The following is a 20,125-nucleotide window of genomic DNA, read 5'->3' as shown; positions in this document are numbered from 1 at the left end:
CACTCGGGATCTGGGCGATGAAAGAGGTACCAGGAGGACAGACTGGTCTCTATCTGAGGGCCCAGACACCACCCTCCCTGGCTGCCCAGCCTGCCTTTGTTGCAAGGGTGAACTTCTTGATGTGAACAGGTAAGTCATGCCTCCTTGTCCCGGAGTGAGTTCTCCCCTTGCCTTCAAGAGCCAGCTCCCTGGCAGGGAACTTTACCTCCATGAGGACAGTGCTGGTAAATGCAACTGCCCGTGTGCATGCAGTCACACTGCTTCTCTGCAACTGCGGTCTCAAAGGGGATGTGACCCGCCAAGAAAAGACTAACACTTGGTAGTCAGTGTAGACCTTGGAAGTTCTTGGTAGACCATTCCAGAATTGTCCACTTAGGAAAACGGAGGGATAGAAAATCTAAACCCGTTAAGAACCGGGTTCACAGGAGACAGGGCAAGATATTGCGACCTGCGGTCTTTTCTTTCCGAGAACACGTCAAGAAGAGCTGCTGGGAAGTTGTGATGCCAGGCCCAGACCGCCCCCCTTAAATCCCGTAATGTGGCTTCCAGGCAACAACACTAAGTTGCTTGCGGGGCTGAAGACAGCTGTGTGGAGGCTCGGGAAGCCTCACCTGCCGACACTGATGGTGGCTGGTCCCAGGAGTCCCCGAACTCCAGACCAGGAACCAGGATGAAAGACTAAAGCCTTGTCTCAAGAACAGGGAAAGTATACTGACAGCCACAGAGATTTTACACCTCTCAGCTGGGAAGAGCTCTTTGCAGAAACAGACGTGACTGAAAAATTGTGAGCCAGAGAGTTTCCAAGCAGTTCTTAGAAGCAAGAAGCTCCTCTTTTAGGCTTAGGTTTAGACGTCTAATGGTGCTCTGCCCTCAGTGCTCTACCACAAGGACAGGTCTGGGGCGCCTGGCAGCTTTTTGACGTTAACTACAGGATAAATAAGCCAGCTCCTTAGGCTTTCAAAAGAGAAGCAAAGTTTCCTTCCTGAAGGTCCCCTCTATTGGGGCGAGCACTCTTGTGTTCAGAAATGCAGACTCCTACAGAAGGTATCTGAAAATAATGAATTTGCAACAAATATGTGCTAAAGCTCTGTACCCCAGAGGGTTAAAAAGACTTGAGTTAAAGTTACTGTAAAGTGGGAACTCTTCTCTGCTTAAGTAAATTTGTTCTGGTGCCTTCACGTGTAAAACAGAGGACCATTCAAGAGAGAGGTCTTGGTTAGTGCCTGACACAATGAGGCAAGGCACCTGAAACTGATGGGTCTGTATGTGGGGGGGGGGGGGGGGGGGTGGTGGAGGGAGAGAGGGAGGGAGAAGGAGCAAGCTCTAGCAGAGGGAGAGTGCGCCAAAAGCGCAAGAAAGGGAGGGAGGGAGAGGAGACAGAAAGACAGGCACAGAGACTCACACACTCCACTTTCCTAAGCTTTCTCTTGGTCTATCTGCTAACTTAGTAAGAACAGTTACAAAAACAGAGCTTTCTGCAAAGAGGAAGTGATTAGCCAAGTCCAAATGACTTTCTATATCTGCCTCCGTGTCATTTACAACAGGCAGACCAAGGGGCAGAAACAGAAGGACTGCTCCGTGTCACTCACTTTCCACGTTTTCGGGTGGCAAAACGACCAGTGTATAGGTGGCAAGTGTTAAGATAGGACATTTCTTACAAAAGAGCAAATACAAGTAAAAAAGCCAACAAATCTAAGAAATGAAATCCCTCAAGGCACACAGGAAGCAGCAGTCCACAGTGAAGGAATGGGTAAGTTAAATGAAAGCCAAAAATACACTTTGCTGCAGGCTCCACTGGGAACTGACTCATGAATATGCAACAAGTGTTATTTATGGCCTTCCCCGTACACCTCCCTCTTATTCTCTGCTAATCAAAAGACAGGACTGCCTCCCAGGGCCGTCAGGTCCTGGCATGGAACAGTGGTTACCAGCATCCTCTGCGTAGGTGGAGTGCGGGGACGTGGAGAGGCGCTGCCCCACGGTGGCAAACCTGAAGTGGATTAGAGGAAAGCAGGCAGTATACAGGGAAGCAAGTTGTGGTCTGGGTGAACAGGGACATAGGTTTAAAAAAACACGTGGACATCTACACACATGGGTATCCGAGATCCTCTGTGTGTAAGATCTGGAAGCACTCCCGCCCCCACACGAGCACAGCGCCTTGCGGCTGCAAGGCAGAACGGGCCTTACCGGGATCTGCTGGATCTCTCCTGTGTTTGTGATGATCTGCTGCATCACCTGCATGGTCTGTCCGGTGCTGCTCTGGGCCTGCTGGGCTTGACCCTGCGGCTGGGCCTGGACAATCTGCACCTGCTGACCTTCTCCAACCTGCATGGTCACAGGTGTGGTCTAGAGAGGAGTTATGAGAAAAGAGGATTCAGCTCGAGATTAGAGCCACTGCGCTTACCAAGGGGTTAATAACGACCAATTAACTGGGAGCAAACCCCCTCCATGGACACCCAAACTCACCTTAACACTATTTAGCAATACTCAGCGTACAGGGCACTGCTAAAGTTACTCTCCAAGACAAAAGATGGGAGAAAGCCACGCAGACGTTTAGGCTCATGGTACAGAATATTTGCCCAAGCCCCAAACACCTCTATGCTTCAAATACTGCAATCTTTCAGAGCTCTTGCAACGAAAGAAAGGCACATCCAATACAAAAGAATCAAAAGCAACCGTGAGAGTTCATTTGAGAAATGGCCAAAGTCAGGTCTGGAGCAGGTGAATTTGGAGAGCAAACTGAATGGAAAGCGGGGTCAGTACGAATTTACTAGGTTCAGGATCCTGGACTCCATTCCAGGCATGCAAGACACTGGGAGGAAACTAAGGCGCACGCTGGCTGCACTCAAGCAGCAGAGCAGCGCCAGCCCACACCGGCCAGCTGGCTGCTCTGGATCCAGCACGGCTTCCCACGGGAGAGGCAAACGCCACTAAGATGTGGATGTTAACTGAGGCCACCCCTAAGTAACAGAATTTAATAAAGCAAGGATTTTATCTTTCCAGAAACAAGAATCTCAGATGTAAGAAAATTCTGTCTACCACACACAACCTGGCAGGTTCCGTGTCTCTCACACAAACTTAGTGGGTTGTAGTCCTATGAAACTTACTCCTTTGAGAGACGGTAGACGTGAACTGTCAAAAGGGTTGGTCGGTCACTTGTTCAAAATTTTAAAACTTTAGCCCCAGATGTGACCTTGGCAGATTACCTAGAGCAGTGGGCCCAGCACACGGTTCATGTGGTGGGGGTGGGTGGTAGTGGCACATGGCAATGGAGGGGTCGGGGGGGGGGTGGTCATGGGAGTGGCAGGAGGGTGGAATCTTTTAAACTACTCTCAAACCCCCAATGCCCCAATTTGGGTATGGTCCCGTCCCACTCTGAATTAAGAATTACCTCAGTAAGACGACTCTGGGAATCTCAGTGAATCTGGGCTTCTACTGATGATGTTATTCTGATGCTCTCAGACTTTGCCTGCATACGTGTACTATGCATCTAGTTACAGGAGAAGGGGATGTGTCCCAGGGACTACAGAGGCGATGCAGGGGATTACTAAGGAAGGAGAAATTACTATGAACTGGACACAGCGGGTAAAGAGGACAGAGGGATCTCTGTAAAAATACACGCGGTAGGCCAGGACAACAGGAAACACCTCCTGTTCTCTCACACCACGATTTTCAACTCAGCCTATTCTATTCCAACCTCCAGGAATAGAAGTTTCCAATTTTGTGACAGAACGCACAGGATTCACTTTCCCAAAAGATGCTTTCCTTCCAACTTTAGTATGTGTTCTGTCCCGCAAAGGTTATCTGAACTCAACCTGAAATAATCATTACTACAGGCCTAAGCAGGGGTGATACAGCACAAGGCCACCCTGAACCAGCAGGACAGAGAACCACAGCTAGAAGACACAGAGAGAGGCCAACTTCCCCATCCCCACAAGCCTCACCAGCTCCAAGCTGCGAAGTCTGGGGTGGCAAAGAGAATAGATGAAATTCTTGCTGACTAAAAAAAATGTATACTGCCAACTCATCACTGTACTTTACCAACTCAATTTCCCCAAGAGGATTTCCACGGTATTTCTGAGTCATTTCAGGAAAATGAAGGCTTGTGCTAGTTGGCAGCTGTCAAATCACGTATGGCGTGTGCCCTGCTGTCAGGACACAACCACCACGAGCTTCTTAGATGTTGAGTCGATGAGAGCCAGCGCTTCATAGACTCCCTCAAAGTTTGCTCTGTGGAGGGATAAAGCTCTCACCACTGCAGAGGCACAAGCCTTGGCCAAAGAAGATCCCTTAGGCATCATGGTACAGTGAACGCCTTGAAGCAGGGACTAGGCTGTGATCATCTTTGAACCCCTCCTGCCTGGCACAGTGTCTGGCAAAGAGCGAGCACCCTAAAACTTGTTATACGGATAAAAAAGGGAGCAGGATAAATCCTAAAATCATAATTAATAGTTAAATCTACCTCCACCATCGTTTTTTCCTTCTAGGCAAACCCAGATCCTTACCGGCAGACACAAGACTATCTAGCATGTGTCCTCTGCCTCTATTTTCAGACTTGCCTAGATGTCCCCATGCTGACTGCACCCTCCCGCCACTCCCGGTGCGGTTCCCACCTCCAAGCCTTTGCTTGTGCTGTGCTACTGGGAAAGCCCTCCTTGCCCTCTTTATCTGATTCATTGCCACTGTTCTCCCTCTAAAAGTTGGATTATTCCCTTTCAGGAACCTACTCTGACATCCACTTCTACCACCTCTCTCACATTTTTGTTAGGTATCCCTTTTGATGTGATCCCTTAACACCCTTTACACAGCCCTAAGAATATTTCTACACTTCTCAGGTGGTGGTGGTGGTATAACCTTTATGTAATTGTACCCTACTAGTTTGTGGAAATTCTTTTTTTTTTTTAATGTTTATTTGTTTATTTACTTATTTATTTATTGAGAGAGAGACAGACAGACAGCACCAGCGGGAGTGAGTGCATGAGCAGGGGAGGGGCAGAGAAAGAGAAGGAGAGAGAGAATTCCAAGCAGGCTCCACACTGTCAGCACAGAGGCCGGTGTGGGGTTCGATCCCACTAACTGTGAGAGATCATGACCTGAGTGAAATCAACAGTCATGGCGCTTAACCAACTGAGCCACCCAGGCACTCCGATTGTGAAAATTCTTAAAAATAGGGACTGTTTTATTCATGCTTATATTCCAGGCACATAGGATAGGACTCAATCTTTGGTGAATAAATTAATGCTTGTCGGGGAATGTGGAGTCAGAGCTCAGAGAACAGAGTTTTTCACAGCCTCCCGCGATCCCCAACAAGCATGGATGTTACTGCTTTCACAACAATCCACTGGGGGGAGGGAATATTCTGGTTGCTACTGTAAAAAGATCACTTGACACAACTATGGTGTGACAGAAAAATGACAGGGAGAAGAGGTGGGGAAGTACGCAAACTGGAAATGATGCCTGATGTCTTCCTTAGAGGTACAACAAATCCTAGTTCCGGTGTAGACACAGGCATGGGGTCCACTTGTAATACCTCCCATGGGGATGTTACTACTCTTTCATGGGGGCATGATATAGACTTTTTTCCTTCCAAAGTGTTTTAGCTCATAGGAATCCTGGAGAGCATCTTCTCACTGCATCTCCTCATGTGACCCGTGAGGAAACCAGGACCCAGAGAGGTCAGGGTGACATGTCACTATGGTGGCTGAATCTGGGGAGAAGCCCAAGTTTCTAGACTTCAAACTTGGTGTCGTAAAACGACCGGCCTGCTCCTCTGCCCCGGCTGTGCTCTCCCCAACCTAAGTGGTGCCGTGTTGCCGGTGGGCACCCTCTGCAGCTCACAGACCTGGCCCTGCTGAGGCTGCGCGATGATGATCTGCCCAGGCTGGATGGTGGTCGTGGAGCTGGTGGTCTGCTGGCCCTGCTGCTGCCCCTGGACTTGCACGGCAGCGGGCTGCTGAGCCAGTGTGAAGTAGTACTGGACGGGCTCGGCGGGAGTCACGGACTGGCGCACCTCCTCCTGTGGGGTAGAAGGAGCAGCAGGTAAGAGGAAAAGAACTGACTCAGCAGCCGCCACAGTGAATTTCCATTCTTCCCCCAAACAGACTCTGTGCAGTTGCCTGCTGAATGCTGAGCTCTCCACATTTGAAGCCAAGGGAAAGTGGAATTCGAAGAGACCAGTTGTGCTAAATCAAACTAAAAATAACAGATTCCATAGGCTTCACAAAACATACAGCCAATTTTCTGAAGTACAGAGTAATCACCCATTGCGTGATGAGTTGCAAATGGGCAAATAATTACCGTAACTAAAAACCACGCACCAGCAGTGCCTGTCAGTAAACGCCGTCAAGGCCTGTGATCTGCAAACGGTGCTAATTGCGAGCACTGGGAAGATGCTACCCAAACATCAGGCTCTCATCTCAGGCCAGCCCCCAATCTCCCCAGTAGGCAGCACTCTCCTTATTTGGTTCCTGCCAGCTCTGGAGGGACAGAGCAGGGAAAAGGGAAACAGGGCTTTCCCTGGGCTGGAACTTCAGAATTGAGTGTCAGGATTGAGAGCACTGGTAGGTAAGCGCCTAGCTTTTCACAGCACATCAAGAGCTCCGTGGTCACTGAAGGCACATCTGTCCAGCGTCAGGTCTGGTTCTGGTTGTACTTAGCCACGGAAGCGCAACCCAGGGGGCCTGAGGGACAGCTCTCCGCTGGGGGGCGGCCTTGGCTGACTAGGGAGGTCGCATTCTGTCCAATCTGCGGGATGAAGAGACTGTTCCTTCTTCAGCTGACGTTTTCCATGGCAGAAGGAGTAAACAACCCTCTCCCAGCCACCTTGAGCTCACAGCTGAGAGTGTAGGATGTTTACACACACTACGACATGGTTAGAGCCTGAGGGTCCGGGGTTGACCGGCCCCTGACCACTGACACAGAGATCGGCGTCTGCTCCGGAGGGCCCTGCGACACACGGTGCCCCTGCCTGGGACAACAAAAACAACAGAAACATACAACCACTTGGGTTGACTGAGCAGAAAATTTGCTTCATTTACCCAATTCCTTGTTCTGGGCTAAGTATGCCAGGCTCAAGAAGAGAGGAAAAGGCACTTCTTCAAGGTATAGAGGCACTGTGGGCTGCCTCAAAGTTCCCCAAAATGACAATGACACAGCCGGTATTGACCCCATACCCTCACTATGTTAGGTGCCCCAATCTATGTTGTGCAGTCATTTCCTCACTACACTTTGTTTTGCTTGCTTGTCAAGTGCCCTCCCTGCTTGAGTGGAAGCCCTATGAGGGCTTAACTCTTGCTCTCCACTGTTCCAGCCATTCATTCCCTTGTAGGTACTTAGTAAGAGGTTACTGAATGATGGATGGATTTATAGAGCCAGGCAGACAGCTGCAGGTAGGAAAGTGCTTTTTTTTTTTTTTTTTTAAGCTCTATACCCAGAATGGGGCTTAAACTCACGACCCCAATATCAAGAGTCACATGCTTTATTGACTGAGCCAGCCAGGCACCCGGGAAAGTGCTTTTTCGCTTAAGTTGGTGTATGACAGTCTCTTGAACCCAACAGCTATTACCAACAGAAAAGAGTAGCTACACTCTCTTTTGTTACCTCTAGGATTTTGTGGTCATGGTGTGGGGAGCTCATGTCCCCTACAGAACAGGGCTTGCCTGGTGACTGGGGGCCCAGGATACTAGTACTGTTGACATCCAGGCTTTGAGGAACTGGGGTCTTGGCATGACAAGATACCCTAACGGCCACCCACCCAGCCTCAGCAGACACTTTTAACATTCTGGATTTCTAAGCTAGTTCTCAAACAAGAATGAATTTTCTAGGTTAATGCAGTCTGTGCTTTAGACCCAAACAATCTGAACCCTGACCATAACCATGCTGAGGCAGAAGAAAAAGGAGGTCCCCTTTATTTTCACTGAGGTCTCAGTTTCCAGAACAATGTAACTGTGACATCATCATCATCTCCATTTCAACTCAACTTTTCACCATTATAAATAAAGGTCAGCCTGTCAATTACCTCTTGGCTGTGGCAGGGATAAATACAGATACCCTCCCTTAACCAAGAAACAAAGGCCAACAGCTCTTTTCAAAGCTCTTGAAATAGGTTCAACGTATTTATTTTCCACTGAGAATGCCCTTCTCATTTTATAAAAAAAACATCCATCGCTGTAGTCTAGACCTAACTTACAAAAGCTCTTGGGTAATGAGAGGGTGTAGAGAACCAAGAACCCCCCACCCCCCACCGCCACAACCAACTTGAAGGAAGTCAGGGAGGAGGGAGAAACTGGTGCCTCCCAGCCCTGACCTGTGATTGTTCTGTCTCCAGTTATCTCTGACTGCAACTGGTCTACAAGTGAATACAGTCTTTTTGCCAGACAAAAAGCAAACCCTTTAAGCCTTTAACCCTTTCAAAAGCCAAAATACTCCTTGCCAAAAACTGTGACAGCAGGTAAAAAGCTTCTCCTAAACTGCCCATCACTCCCCCCTTAAGTTGTTTATGAACTAGGCAGTGTCTAGGTCACTCTGAGAGTACCAAGTAGAGGCGCCTAGGTTTGTGTTGTGAGGACCAGGCGAGATTGTTCTCGAATCACTGGAATGGAAGGAGGCACATCTAAGGTTCTTCTGCATTATGAAGACTCATCCGGCCAATGGAGGGCAAGCTAGCAAGGGAATGATTATGCTTGGTTTAAAGAAATGGGTGAAGAGAAAATGACATTTCAATGGGCAGGAACTTTCAACTCATAGCTTTAGTGGAGTAGAAGTCAGCCTCAACTCTTCTCTGCTTCTAAATAGCCTTTACTGGCTTCCCCAAAGAACAAGAGAAATTTCCAAGCATTTCTTGAGAAGTCAAGGACCTTAGATCTACAATTCAGTATTTCTGGCTAGTTTCTCTCCCCAGCAGTGGGAAATCACCCCCTACGCTAGGACGATCTCTGAATGACTGGATCAATCCAGAATGGGGCACTTGCCCAGCTTTCGCAGTGGCCTCCCTGACCAGAGGGCTTACGCTTGGAATCTTTTCAGAAGTGGTGACTGACAAATGTCAGAGAATGAGCAGCATCCCAGGGCCATCACTACAGAGTTGTGCAGCCAGCCCCAAACTGAAAAAAGTACATTTGCTTCAGTAGCCAGAAATGAACTGCTGCCTCCTTCAGAAAGGGTGAGTTTTGGAGAGTAGGCGCTTTTAAAGGACTTAAGGAGGTGCCAGCCAATTTGGAGCTTGGGAAAACTTTGAGTCTACAGAGGATTAAAAGTGCTATCTTAGAATTTCAGGCCAGCTTTCAGCAATCTCAACCTTTCAAAGGCCAGGCAGCAGCTATCCCCAACAGGACGCCAATCAATGGCTTGAACACCTACAAAGACCTGAATCCAGGCAGCAAGGAGCTGTTTCAGCTAGACATACTTTAAAAGGAGATGGATCACAGCATTGTGAGCCGGGCTAGGATGGAACAAGGAACTGTCTGACACCCTGAGTCAGTCAGGCACTGAGGGCATGAGGAAGGGACAGGACATGACCCTTCCCTGCAGCCAGCTGGTTCAGCAGACGGCCCATAGAGAACAAGCAGGAGTTAGCACAAGGCCTGACTTTGTCACAGAGCTCAACACCTTGTTTTTAAAGGGGGCTTCTGGAACAAATTCCAACAAGGAGAGCAGGGGTATGGTAGCATTTGTTTTGGGGGAAGAGAAGTAGTCGGAGTTCTTGTTGTAGTGACTTCTCAGAGAGGAAACACCCCAAGAGGAGGAACTGAGCCTGTGGGCACAAACCTGCAATTGTCTCAAAGGCGATGCGCAGCGGGGGGACGACCGTGGCAGCCTGCCGCTGTAAACATCCGACTGAAAGCTCCTCTGAACACCTTACAGCTTCCAGTCAAGGATGTTTACAGTAGCAAAGACTGCCCAGAAAGAACGGAGCCGCAGTGAGGCACCTGCTCTAGTAAGGAGGGGACAGAGGATTTGCTGATCCAAAGGCCTCCAGGCAGGGTCAGGATCACAGGTGTCCTTTAAGATGCCCACTTCTATACTTCCTGACTGATTATTAGTATGAGACAGCATAGGACAATGGTTGTCACTGAATGACTCTGTTCTAAGGATAATATATTATGAAATAATTCATTCAAAACACTTAAAATTTTATTAACAAAATAAAGCGAGGAGAACAAGGCACGGCTTTATTCCTGTCAGACCCTGCCACTATTCCCCAAGTGTCTCTACCACACCGACTGAGTCATGCAATCCGTGTGCCTCAAACAATGAGCTCTACAGCAAAGGGGTCTATTACAACTGCAGTTAAGAGCTTTATGCACCCAAGGTGCTGAAAAGACAATCAGTGTGGCCTTTGGAGAGGGGCAGGCAGAAGAGAGGGAAAGACAGATATTCACATTCTTTCTCATGACTGCTCAGAAAACGGTTTAAGTGGTGGTTCTCAAACTTGGGTGCACATTAGGCACATCTGAAAAGCTCAACAAAGCACTGATGCCTGGGCCTCCCCGTCAGATTCTGACTCAGCTGGTGTGGGGTGGGGCCCGGACACTAGTATTTTTTTAAACCCTAACAGGTGATCTAATGGATAGCCAGAGCACTATATAGAGAACTGCAAACCAGAGTAAGAGAAAACCAAAGTCCATTCAAATACCACTGGGCACACAGAGAAGCTGTTTCTTTGTATCTGGAAAATCTAAAATCTGTGCCTTGCTGGGCATGTTCTCCCATCCCAGATTAAGAATTCTGAGAAATTCCCTAGGATACCTTGAAATGAGCTTCACTTTCCTGTTTGTAACTTGTCTTTAACTTTCATTTTGTCTACTTTCACTGAAAGACCACCTCAGAGGCACTGAGTTAAAAGTATCCATAAATGAGTAACAGAGGGAGATGTTAAGGATGGATCTGGTCTAGAGAAAGAAAAGCAAAAGGAACAGCAAATGACTTGAGAGAGGAAAAGGAGCATATCTGACACCAGCACGCAAGGTGCTCTTTGGTCAGAAGCAGCAGCAATGCCTTCCCGGCTCACCTGACGCTTTGGAGGTTTCAGTTCATCTCTTGGAACAATATCGATGAGAAAGTCAAACTGATCAAATTTTGTAATTGCCATGGCGATATCATTCCTCTGTAACAAAGAAAAGCAGGGTGAAAAATTAGCCTGGGGAGAAACTAGTTCACCCTCCACGTTACAAGTAAGATAAGATGATGACTTCTAAGCCAAACTCAACAACCACAGCCAAGGCTACAGCTAAAGCAAGCACAGCCAAACTCATACACTTCACATCAGACTTCACGGAAGATCTACATGTAGCTCATGCTCTACAAGCTAGGGATTTGAGCCTCCAACTACAACTATCACCTCTGCTGGATCCTACACCAGGCCTGCCCCACAATTGTTAAAGTATCATCCTCCAGCTAAATTTGTACAAACCTAGCAATCTCAACTGGCAGGTTTCAAGGTTAGGCTACTATTCAATCTTATAATCTTTCTGAATCTCTATTGAAATCCTAATAACTTTTTACAATTATTTTCTAGTCACTGGATCTATATGTTAGTTCCCACAAGGCTATGATTTTTATTTTGGGATTCAAAGTCACAATGTTAAATCCGTGGTTTATATCTTGTTTAATGTGATATGAATAAGGGGAAGTCTGAAGTTACTAGAATTGACTAATGATACCAAAACCAAGGCTTGTTCCAATGGAATTCTAAGAGTGATACTCCCTTTCTTTAAATAATTTTTAAAATTTTGTAATTAAAAACTAACACATGATCCTTAAGATCTGTATACTTCATTGCATAAAAATTTTAAAGCAAAAAAAAAAAAAAAACAGGAAAAAGTAATGAACTCTAGTCAGTGATATACATATTGAAGTCTTGAGGGGAAAGTAAACTTTGAAATGCACTTAAAAACAGATGACTTGATGGACAGAGGGACAGACAGATACGGGGATAAAGCAAGTAAACTTAACGGTAGGATCTAAGAGGTAAGTATACTGTAAACTTTGCTTATGTTTGAATGTTTTTGTAATAAAATGTTGGGGGTAAGTGAACATGGTAACCGAAATCCTTAGCAATCTCTCTATATATCACATCTTAAGAGAGGTGACTCACCAGACAAAACAAAAGGGGATGGAAATTTTGTTTTTTCCTTCCCTTGTCTCTGTGATGGCCCCAAGCCACTGAAATGCAAAACTCCAATCCACCCTTCTTGCCAACCACCAGCTTGACAATAACCCTCCAACAGAAGCGGGGTGCATCTTAAGGCTGCCAGGTCTCATTTAAGATCAGTACGATACAGTATCACATTCCTGATGATGTCACCTACTCAAAGCTATCTAAACAGCTCATCTATGGATGGAATTGGGGGAACAGTGGGGGTGGGGAACAAGAGAACACCTCCAAACATACACCAAAGTGTGCTACAGTATTTTGGAAACACAAATATGCTTAGAGTTGGTCTTTTTTTTTATTTTGGCTTTGTTAAAGCCAGTAGTATTTTACTGAATACTCATATTCAGTAAAATACAGAAGTCTTGAGGACACAGCTTGATGAATTTTAATAAATATACGTACCCACACAGCTATCAACCAGATAAGATTATAAAAAGTGTCCTTCTATCCCTTTCCAATCAACTGCCCTCCCCCCTGAATCTGAGGCAAGCACTACTCTGGTTTCTATTACCACAGATGGTGAGAGTATATGGAATCATGTGTTATATAATTTTTCCCCCTCTGGTTTCTTTTGCTTAACATAATAATTTTTTCAGATTTCACCCACATTGTATGGAACAACAGTTTTTTGTTATTGTTGTTGAGTTGTAATCCACTTTATGATTATAACCTTTTGTTTCTATATCCCCATCTTGATGGATATTTGAGTTGTCTCCAGTTTTTGGCCATCATCAGTAAGATGGTTATGAACATTCTTACACAATAACATCCACACTTCAGGGTGTATACGCAGGAGTAGAACGGCTGTGTCACACAGTGGGGATACGTTTAAGTTTATTGGAAAGTGCCAGTTTCCCGAAGCAACTGGACCACTTCACATCCTGACCAGCAGTAAGCACTATATGAGTTTCACTCACTCCACTCTCTCACCAACACTTGGTATTGTCAGTCCTTTTTGTTTTAGCCATTCTAGTGGATGTAAACCAGTGTCTTGCTCTAATTTCTAGTTCCCAGGTGACAATGATGCCGCACACCTTTTCATAAGTTTATTGGTCATTTGGGTATCTTTTTTGAAACACTGTCCAAGTGTCTTGCTCATTTTTTAATCTGGACTCATCTTGAAGATAGCTTTAACTGGATCTCTCTAGAGTCATAGGCTTCCTTCACAGCCGCATAAAGTAAGTTCTCAATGTCTAGCTGCATTAGAATGTAGGCTTCCCAAGGGTGTGGGGGTTCTTTCTGTTTTGTGTGAACACTGCTTGGCATACTGTAGGTGTTCAATAAATACTTGCAGAATAAATAAGCACGCATCTTCAATTTGGAGGTAAAGGGAAATTCACACACAATGTGAATGTTGATTTTTAAAATAAAAGGAAAATGAGAAAGAAAAGGAAAGGGTTCCCAGGAAGGCAGACAAGGAACAAAAAGGCAAATGAGGTAAGTGAAACGGATTCTTCCTGGGACTGCCCTCTCCCGGAGTCTCACAAGGCTTCCAACCAGAAGTTGTTTACATCTGGAAATAGATCAAACACTTGAGCCTCTGTCTATAGTCAAAGCTCACCAAGTGAAGAGTTCAGTCACTGAGCTGTGAAAAACGTGAGAATTGGCAATTAAGATTCTTGGTGGGGAAATACAATCATGGCTATAGAGTATGCCTGCCTCACAACAGTGGGAGGAAGATGCCAATTACACACATCAGCTTGACAGAAACCTAAGGAAGAACAATCTTTGGTCCAAAACGATGCAAGAAAAGCAGACAAAGGCCAAGGGCAGTTGCCTGCCCCCTTTCCCCATGTACGTCTACAACATTACCTGTAGAGTCCGGCGCTTGTTATCCTCCGTGTGGATCCAGGCTCGAAGAGTCAACTCTGTGATAAAAATCTGGGCTGCCTTGGCAAAGAGCACAGGGGCTTCTGCACTGATCATCTGCAACAGATGTAGGCCCTCCCTGTCAATCACCAGCATGTCATTCAAACCAGCCCACTTGTCCCTTGTCTCACGTCCTGCCATCGACGATGGGGTAAAGGCTGGAAAATGAGAACGTGGCAGTCCCAAGAGATTCCAAGGTAAAGGAAATCCTTAAGAATCGGGCAAAGCTCGGGGTGCCTGGGTGGCGCAGTCGGTTAAGCGTCCGACTTCAGCCAGGTCACGATCTCGCGGTCCGTGAGTTCGAGCCCCGCGTCGGGCTCTGGGCTGATGGCTCAGAGCCTGGAGCCTGTTTCTGATTCTGTGTCTCCCTCTCTCTCTGCCCCTCCCCCATTCATGCTCTGTCTCTCTCTGTCCCAAAAAAATAAATAAACGTTAAAAAAAAAAAAAAAAAGAATCGGGCAAAGCAGAAAGCAAGTAGAAGAAAGGAAGAGGGAAAAAGAATACTTTTCTAGCAACTACCACATACTTTTCTTATTCTCATAACAGACTTTCAAAGAAACCTAAAGAAACTAGGGTTTAGGAGAGGTAAAGTGACTTGCCCACGGCCAAAGAGCCAGTTAAGTGGCAGGGTTAAGGTCCTAATCCAAGGACAGACAATGTGGGGAAAGATAATGAGTTTGAGAGCCAATGGATTTAGATAAAATTTCAGGCTTCCCATCCTTCTGGGTTTTACTTTTCACATATTGAAAAAGAAGACAACCTTTCGGTGTTGTTGTGGGAATCAAATGAGGTCATGTATATAAAAGCACCCAGCACAGGGCCTGGCACTTAGTAAGTGCTCAAGTAATGTAAGCTGCTTTGCCATGTCTGATTTCAAAGTTCAAGCTCTTGATCAAACAAAGCTCTGAACCCTTGGTGAGCTGGTCTGTGCAGGACAGAGCCATGGAAAGAGCTCTGGAGTTAAGGAAGGAGAAGTGAGAGCTAATAAAAGGGAAAATTGCTGTGAACTGTTAGCTTTCTATACAAACACAAGGGACTATTAGTTTTCAGTGATAAGAAGAGTGAAGGGGCACCTGGGTAGCTCAGTTAAGTGTCCAACTCTTGGTTTCAGCTCAGGTCATGATCTCACCGTTTGTGGGATTGAGCCCCACATCGGGCTCTGCACTGACAGCACAGAGCCTGCTTGAGATTCTGGGTCTCCCTCTTTCTCTGCACCCCCGCCCCCAACTCACGTGTTATGTGTGCCCTCTCTCTCAAAATAAATAAACTTAAAAAAAAAGAAAACGCTGAGAGTGCTGCTCTCTTCCTGAGAGTTGAAATAGGAGGTGGGCGCCTAGGTATACAGAAATAGCCACCTGCAAGGAAACCTCACAGGTTGTCATTCATGTAAAACAACTCACAGATTGAAAAATTAGAACAAGAGCAGTATCTTTATCAAGCATTTCTTAGAGCTTATATTGACAAACTAGAGATTGCAATAAAATGCTAACTGAGAAGATGGCACTGTCCTGCTGATATAATTTGTGTTTACCCTACACAGTGAAAAGGATGGGTGATTCAAAAAGCAAACAGCAGGGGTGCCTGAGTGGCTCAGTCGGTTAAACGGCCGACCTCGGCTCAGGTCATGATCCTGGGGTTCACAATTTGGGAGTCCTGCATTGCGCTGTGTGCTGACAGCTCAGAGCCTGGAGCCTACTTAAGATTCTGTGTCTCCTTCTCTCTCTGCCCCTCCCCTGCTTGCTCTCTCTCAACCTCTCTCAAAAAAATAAACATTAAAAAAAAAAAGGCAAACAGCATATTATCAACATCTGGAAAACAAGATATCCTTAATTTCCAGAGAAGCACGATGTAATAATTAAAACTGTTCAATTTCAGCTCACTTAACAATTTTAGACAGGAACGAAATTAAAAAAGCAAGAAACAATAACAAAATTTTCATTTTTAAGCTTTGAGCACTACAAAAATGAGCAACAACCTACCCACCATTATAACTTCAATATGAATAATAAAAACAAATGTGAATTCACCTTCACGTCTTCATCCAGTTTCATGATCTTCTTAATACGAGCCAGTGGGAGTTCTTGTACTCGGAAATCTTTCTGAAATGAGTAACAGGAGGCACATAAATGGTGGGGACAATCAACAGGGCATGACAGGCATCTTGAAACACTGTGACTGGTGACTGGTTTAGTCTCTCCTTTCAAAAAACATGGCAGGAAAGGAGCTACAAATTAAATGAAGAGAATACAAGTTTCAGAGCAAAATTCTTCTTAACCCATGCAGAGCTTCAGACAATTAAAGGTTTCAGGATAAACTTACAATGCCATCTAACAGTGCCCTCATTAAGAGTAGCCCCAAACAATATCAGATTCTGTGCCAGCACAATATTGAGGTGCATCTTGAGTGCCCACCGCCGTCCCCCTAAGCACACCAACCAGTCTGCGATATGTAGATTAAAATGAGACTTTTGCCTCAAGGGCATTCCTTTGAGTTGCTAGTTTTTTCTTCTATTCTGGGACTACAAGGGCAAGGTGCCAGCAGCACCTGACCACTGTGACCCACAGTTGTCTTCAGCCAGCACTGGCTGATATGGGCTACTTCTGACCTTTGCACTAACCTGACACCAGAAATCGGGGAGGAGGGCCTTTCCCATCACAGCAGCAAAGGCCTGGTCTCCGAAGTTTGCTTGGGGGTGGGGTTGGTGGTTGGGGGTTGGGGTTCGGGGTTTGGGGTGGGAGTGGAAGAGTATGGAGAAAAATGGGTAACTTTTTCAGCTGCCTTTTAGGAACTGCCCTGGGGCTGGGAGGAAACCACATGACTTTACTAGGGACAGAATTTAGGAAAGGGCTTTCTTACCAGCACTACTCAATTATTTGCGATTTAAGCCCTTTTGATACTACTGGTACTTAAACACATGCCCAGTGATGGATGCAATTCTAGAAATAAAAATCAATTCTGGATTTCAGAGCCGCAGTGAAGAGAAAGGTGCAAAGGGAGAGATTGGCTAAAATCAGCGAAACCGCTACTGGGCCCAGGTGTCAAGTGACTGATTCTATAAGTGGTCTGAAATGTGACTCACCAAACCCAACGTGCTCACCTGGGAATTTGCATCATCACATTATGGAAGGAGCAGCTATTATTTTAGATTTGGTATAATGAACATGCATAAGTGAACTTTCTATTCTAAGACCAAAAGAAACTCTCAACTATATGTCAAAGAAGGCAGTGGGGCATTTCAGAAAAACATCACCAGCCTTCCCAGAATCCATTTTTATGACTACAGAAGGAAGAGTTAGTTTTATTAGGATAAAATGCACACCGAGACACTGGATTTCTCCTCACAAACCCAACGGGCTGCTTGGGACCACTCACCAACTCCGCAAACCTCCAACACCAATTTTTTTACCTTTTCTCTTTCCAACTTAGGTAAAACATTTTCCATGAGGCTTCTACTAAACTACCTCTGGAGTGGCAGAGCTTTACAAGTTCAAATGATTGGAATTTCACCAGAAAAGGACAGGAGGATACATTCCTTCTATTCTTATTTTTCTCCTCTTTCATTCACTCATTCATGCAACTCGACCAATAGTGAATGTATGATACCTGCTACTATGTAAAAGATGCAAGTCTATTCTTTGAACAGATTTATAGTTTAATTGTTAAAGACCGTCACATAAAAAATATAACCCCCTATGCTATACTAGGATGGGGGTGTAAAATCCCAGTGACAAGAAAGGAAATAGGCAGCTGGTGGAGCAAGGGGAGGGGTTGGAATGAACAAGAGGAGCTGGCAAACGTTCCACAGAAGGGCTGACATCTGAACTGTGTCTAAAGGATGTTACAAAATTTGCTTGTTGGAAAAGTATGAGAATGTTATTCAGTCAGAAGCAAAAGTATGGTGACACAAAAAACATGGCCTATTTAAGTTTTAGATGTATGATCTGAGTACAGAGGGGAGCAGCAGGAAAGGGAATGCTGGAAAGGGAAAGGGCCAGACCCTAAAGGGATTTTAAAAAACGTTTAACCACAGAAATCAATCACTGGTCTTCCTTCTTATGTGGCATATCACACAAAATGATGATGCTAAACAGAAATGCTAAAGAGAATGCTGGGGATAATTCCTTTGGAAGGCCTCTCAGGGTGATACATACAGCACAAGATTATGACCACAAGATTTAACTCTCTTGCAAGTGTGCTCTCATTGGGCTTGGTTATTTAATGTATTTCCACACGACTGTTCTAAAATTTCTTAACCAAAGCCCAAAGCTGAGAAGAAGACCTCCTTCCCCAACTTGAAAGAGAAGAGTATTACTTCTAGAATTTCTATGAGGCTATTCTTCAATCAATAATTCTTCAATCTATTACTTCTAGAATTTCTATGAGACTATTCTTCAAACAAAAACGGGTCCCATCTTGTAGAGATATAAAAGGTGGCAGAAATTTACAAAACAACTCTGCTGTAAGTCTCCCTTCCAAAAAGCCTTTTCTTTTGGGAAACTTTATCGTGATCCCCAGACCTTGAGATCTCAAGGCGCAGTGTGTGAAAAGTGGATCTTCATATGTGCGTGTGTGGTTCATTATTGCTGACAAGAGCCCAGTCTTCTATAATCTCATCGTACCTTTTCAGTCACATGTAAGGGTTTACGACAAGCTTACTGGAGAGGGGAGCCCTTTCACCAGCAACAGGCTAAGGTCCACTAAATTGCCTTTCAATTCCCTGCTCCCCTTGTCAATGGCAGCCATGCAACTGATGTGAATAGCATTTAACTTCTCCTGATGCTGATCCAAGTGGACGAACAACTGACAAATACTGACTTTTCTTTTGTACCCTTGGGAGTGATATCAGCAAGGGGGAAGAACAGATTCACTCTCAGAAAATTCTCATGGTCCTGACCACAACCAAAGAACTACATTAAAAACACTGCCATCTGAAACCGCCGAGTTTCAAGAAGTCTGAATTCACTCAATGAGAATCTGGAGCCAAAGAAAAGTCAACGGGTCTCAGGCTGCACTAAAGAACATCCGGAGTTTCAAATAATGATGAGAAATCTTTTCCAGTCCTACCCAGTCAGGCATTCCAGCAAAGTCCATGTTCTAATCCTCTCCAAAGCACTGATTCTCAGCCTTGGCTGCATGTTAGAAACACCTGGGGAGCTTCTGAAAATCAAGAGGCCTGGGCTCTACCACAGACTAACTAACTGAACAAGGAACTCTAGGGGGCATCAAGTGTTTTGAAAACTCGCCTGATGACTATGACCCACAGTGAGAGTTAAGGACCACTGCTTTAAAAGCCTTGCTACTCAAAGTGAGGTCCTCAGACCAAGCAATGGCATCACCTGGAAACTCAAAAGAAATGCAGAACTTAGATTCCACTCCAAACGTACTAAATCAAAATCTATATACATATATATATATATGTGTGTGTGTGTGTATTTATAATATACATACATTATAATATATATATAATAAATACACACACACATATAAATATATATACACACATATATTTTATTAACGTTTATTTTTGAGAGAGAGAGTGAGTGAGAGAGAGCGAGAGTGAGCAAGTGATGGAGGCAGGGGGTGGGGGCAGAAGATCTGAGGTGAGCCCAGCACTGACAGCACAGAGCCCGATATGGGGTCCGAACCCACAAACCGTGAGATCATGACCCCGAAATGAAGTTGGATGCTCAACCAACTGGGCCACCCAGACACCCCTCAAAATCTGTATTTTAACCAGATCCTCATCTGGTTCATATAGACAATAAACTTTAAAGAGGCGCTGCTCAACAGGAAGGGCTCAAACAGCACACGACCTGTTTTGTAACAGCCCACCAACCTTCATCTCCAAGTTCTTGTTTAAACGGTTATCTGGCTTGATTGTAATGTTAGAAATGTCACTGTCCAATCTGAAGGCACCAAAAAGTAAGATGTAACTGGCAATTAAAAGAAAGTGGCCTATGCATCAAATTACAGCTAACGGAATGGAGGGAATAAGAGGAAGAGATTTTTCAAGATTCAGCATTGCTGCACTTCCCCACCTGCCCCCAAAAATATGAAGTTAGCTTTTTCTTCCCCACTTTCAAAGAGATCTAGAGGGATAAA

General features: G+C 45.4%; 1 protein-coding gene across 3 annotated transcripts in view; it reads right to left on the bottom strand.

Moving 5' to 3' along the window:
- NFYC (nuclear transcription factor Y subunit gamma) overlaps positions 1-20,125 on the bottom strand; it is a 66,552-nt gene that overhangs the window by 5,744 nt on the left and 40,683 nt on the right. For all 3 annotated transcript variants that reach the window (XM_040469807.1, XM_040469808.1, XM_040469806.1), the window contains 5 exons: positions 16,051-16,122; positions 13,967-14,080; positions 11,009-11,104; positions 5,843-6,016; positions 2,188-2,346 (listed from right to left, as the gene is read on the bottom strand). In XM_040469807.1, the coding sequence (XP_040325741.1) occupies positions 2,188-2,346; positions 5,843-6,016; positions 11,009-11,104; positions 13,967-14,080; positions 16,051-16,122 (615 nt within the window). The remainder of the gene's footprint in view (positions 1-2,187; positions 2,347-5,842; positions 6,017-11,008; positions 11,105-13,966; positions 14,081-16,050; positions 16,123-20,125) is intronic.

Source organism: Herpailurus yagouaroundi, unplaced genomic scaffold (genome assembly GCF_014898765.1).
Source record: "Herpailurus yagouaroundi ecotype Mexico unplaced genomic scaffold, PumYag 77, whole genome shotgun sequence".
NCBI classification, from domain to species: domain Eukaryota; kingdom Metazoa; phylum Chordata; class Mammalia; order Carnivora; family Felidae; genus Herpailurus; species Herpailurus yagouaroundi.
This window is presented reverse-complemented; position numbering and strand designations above follow the sequence as displayed.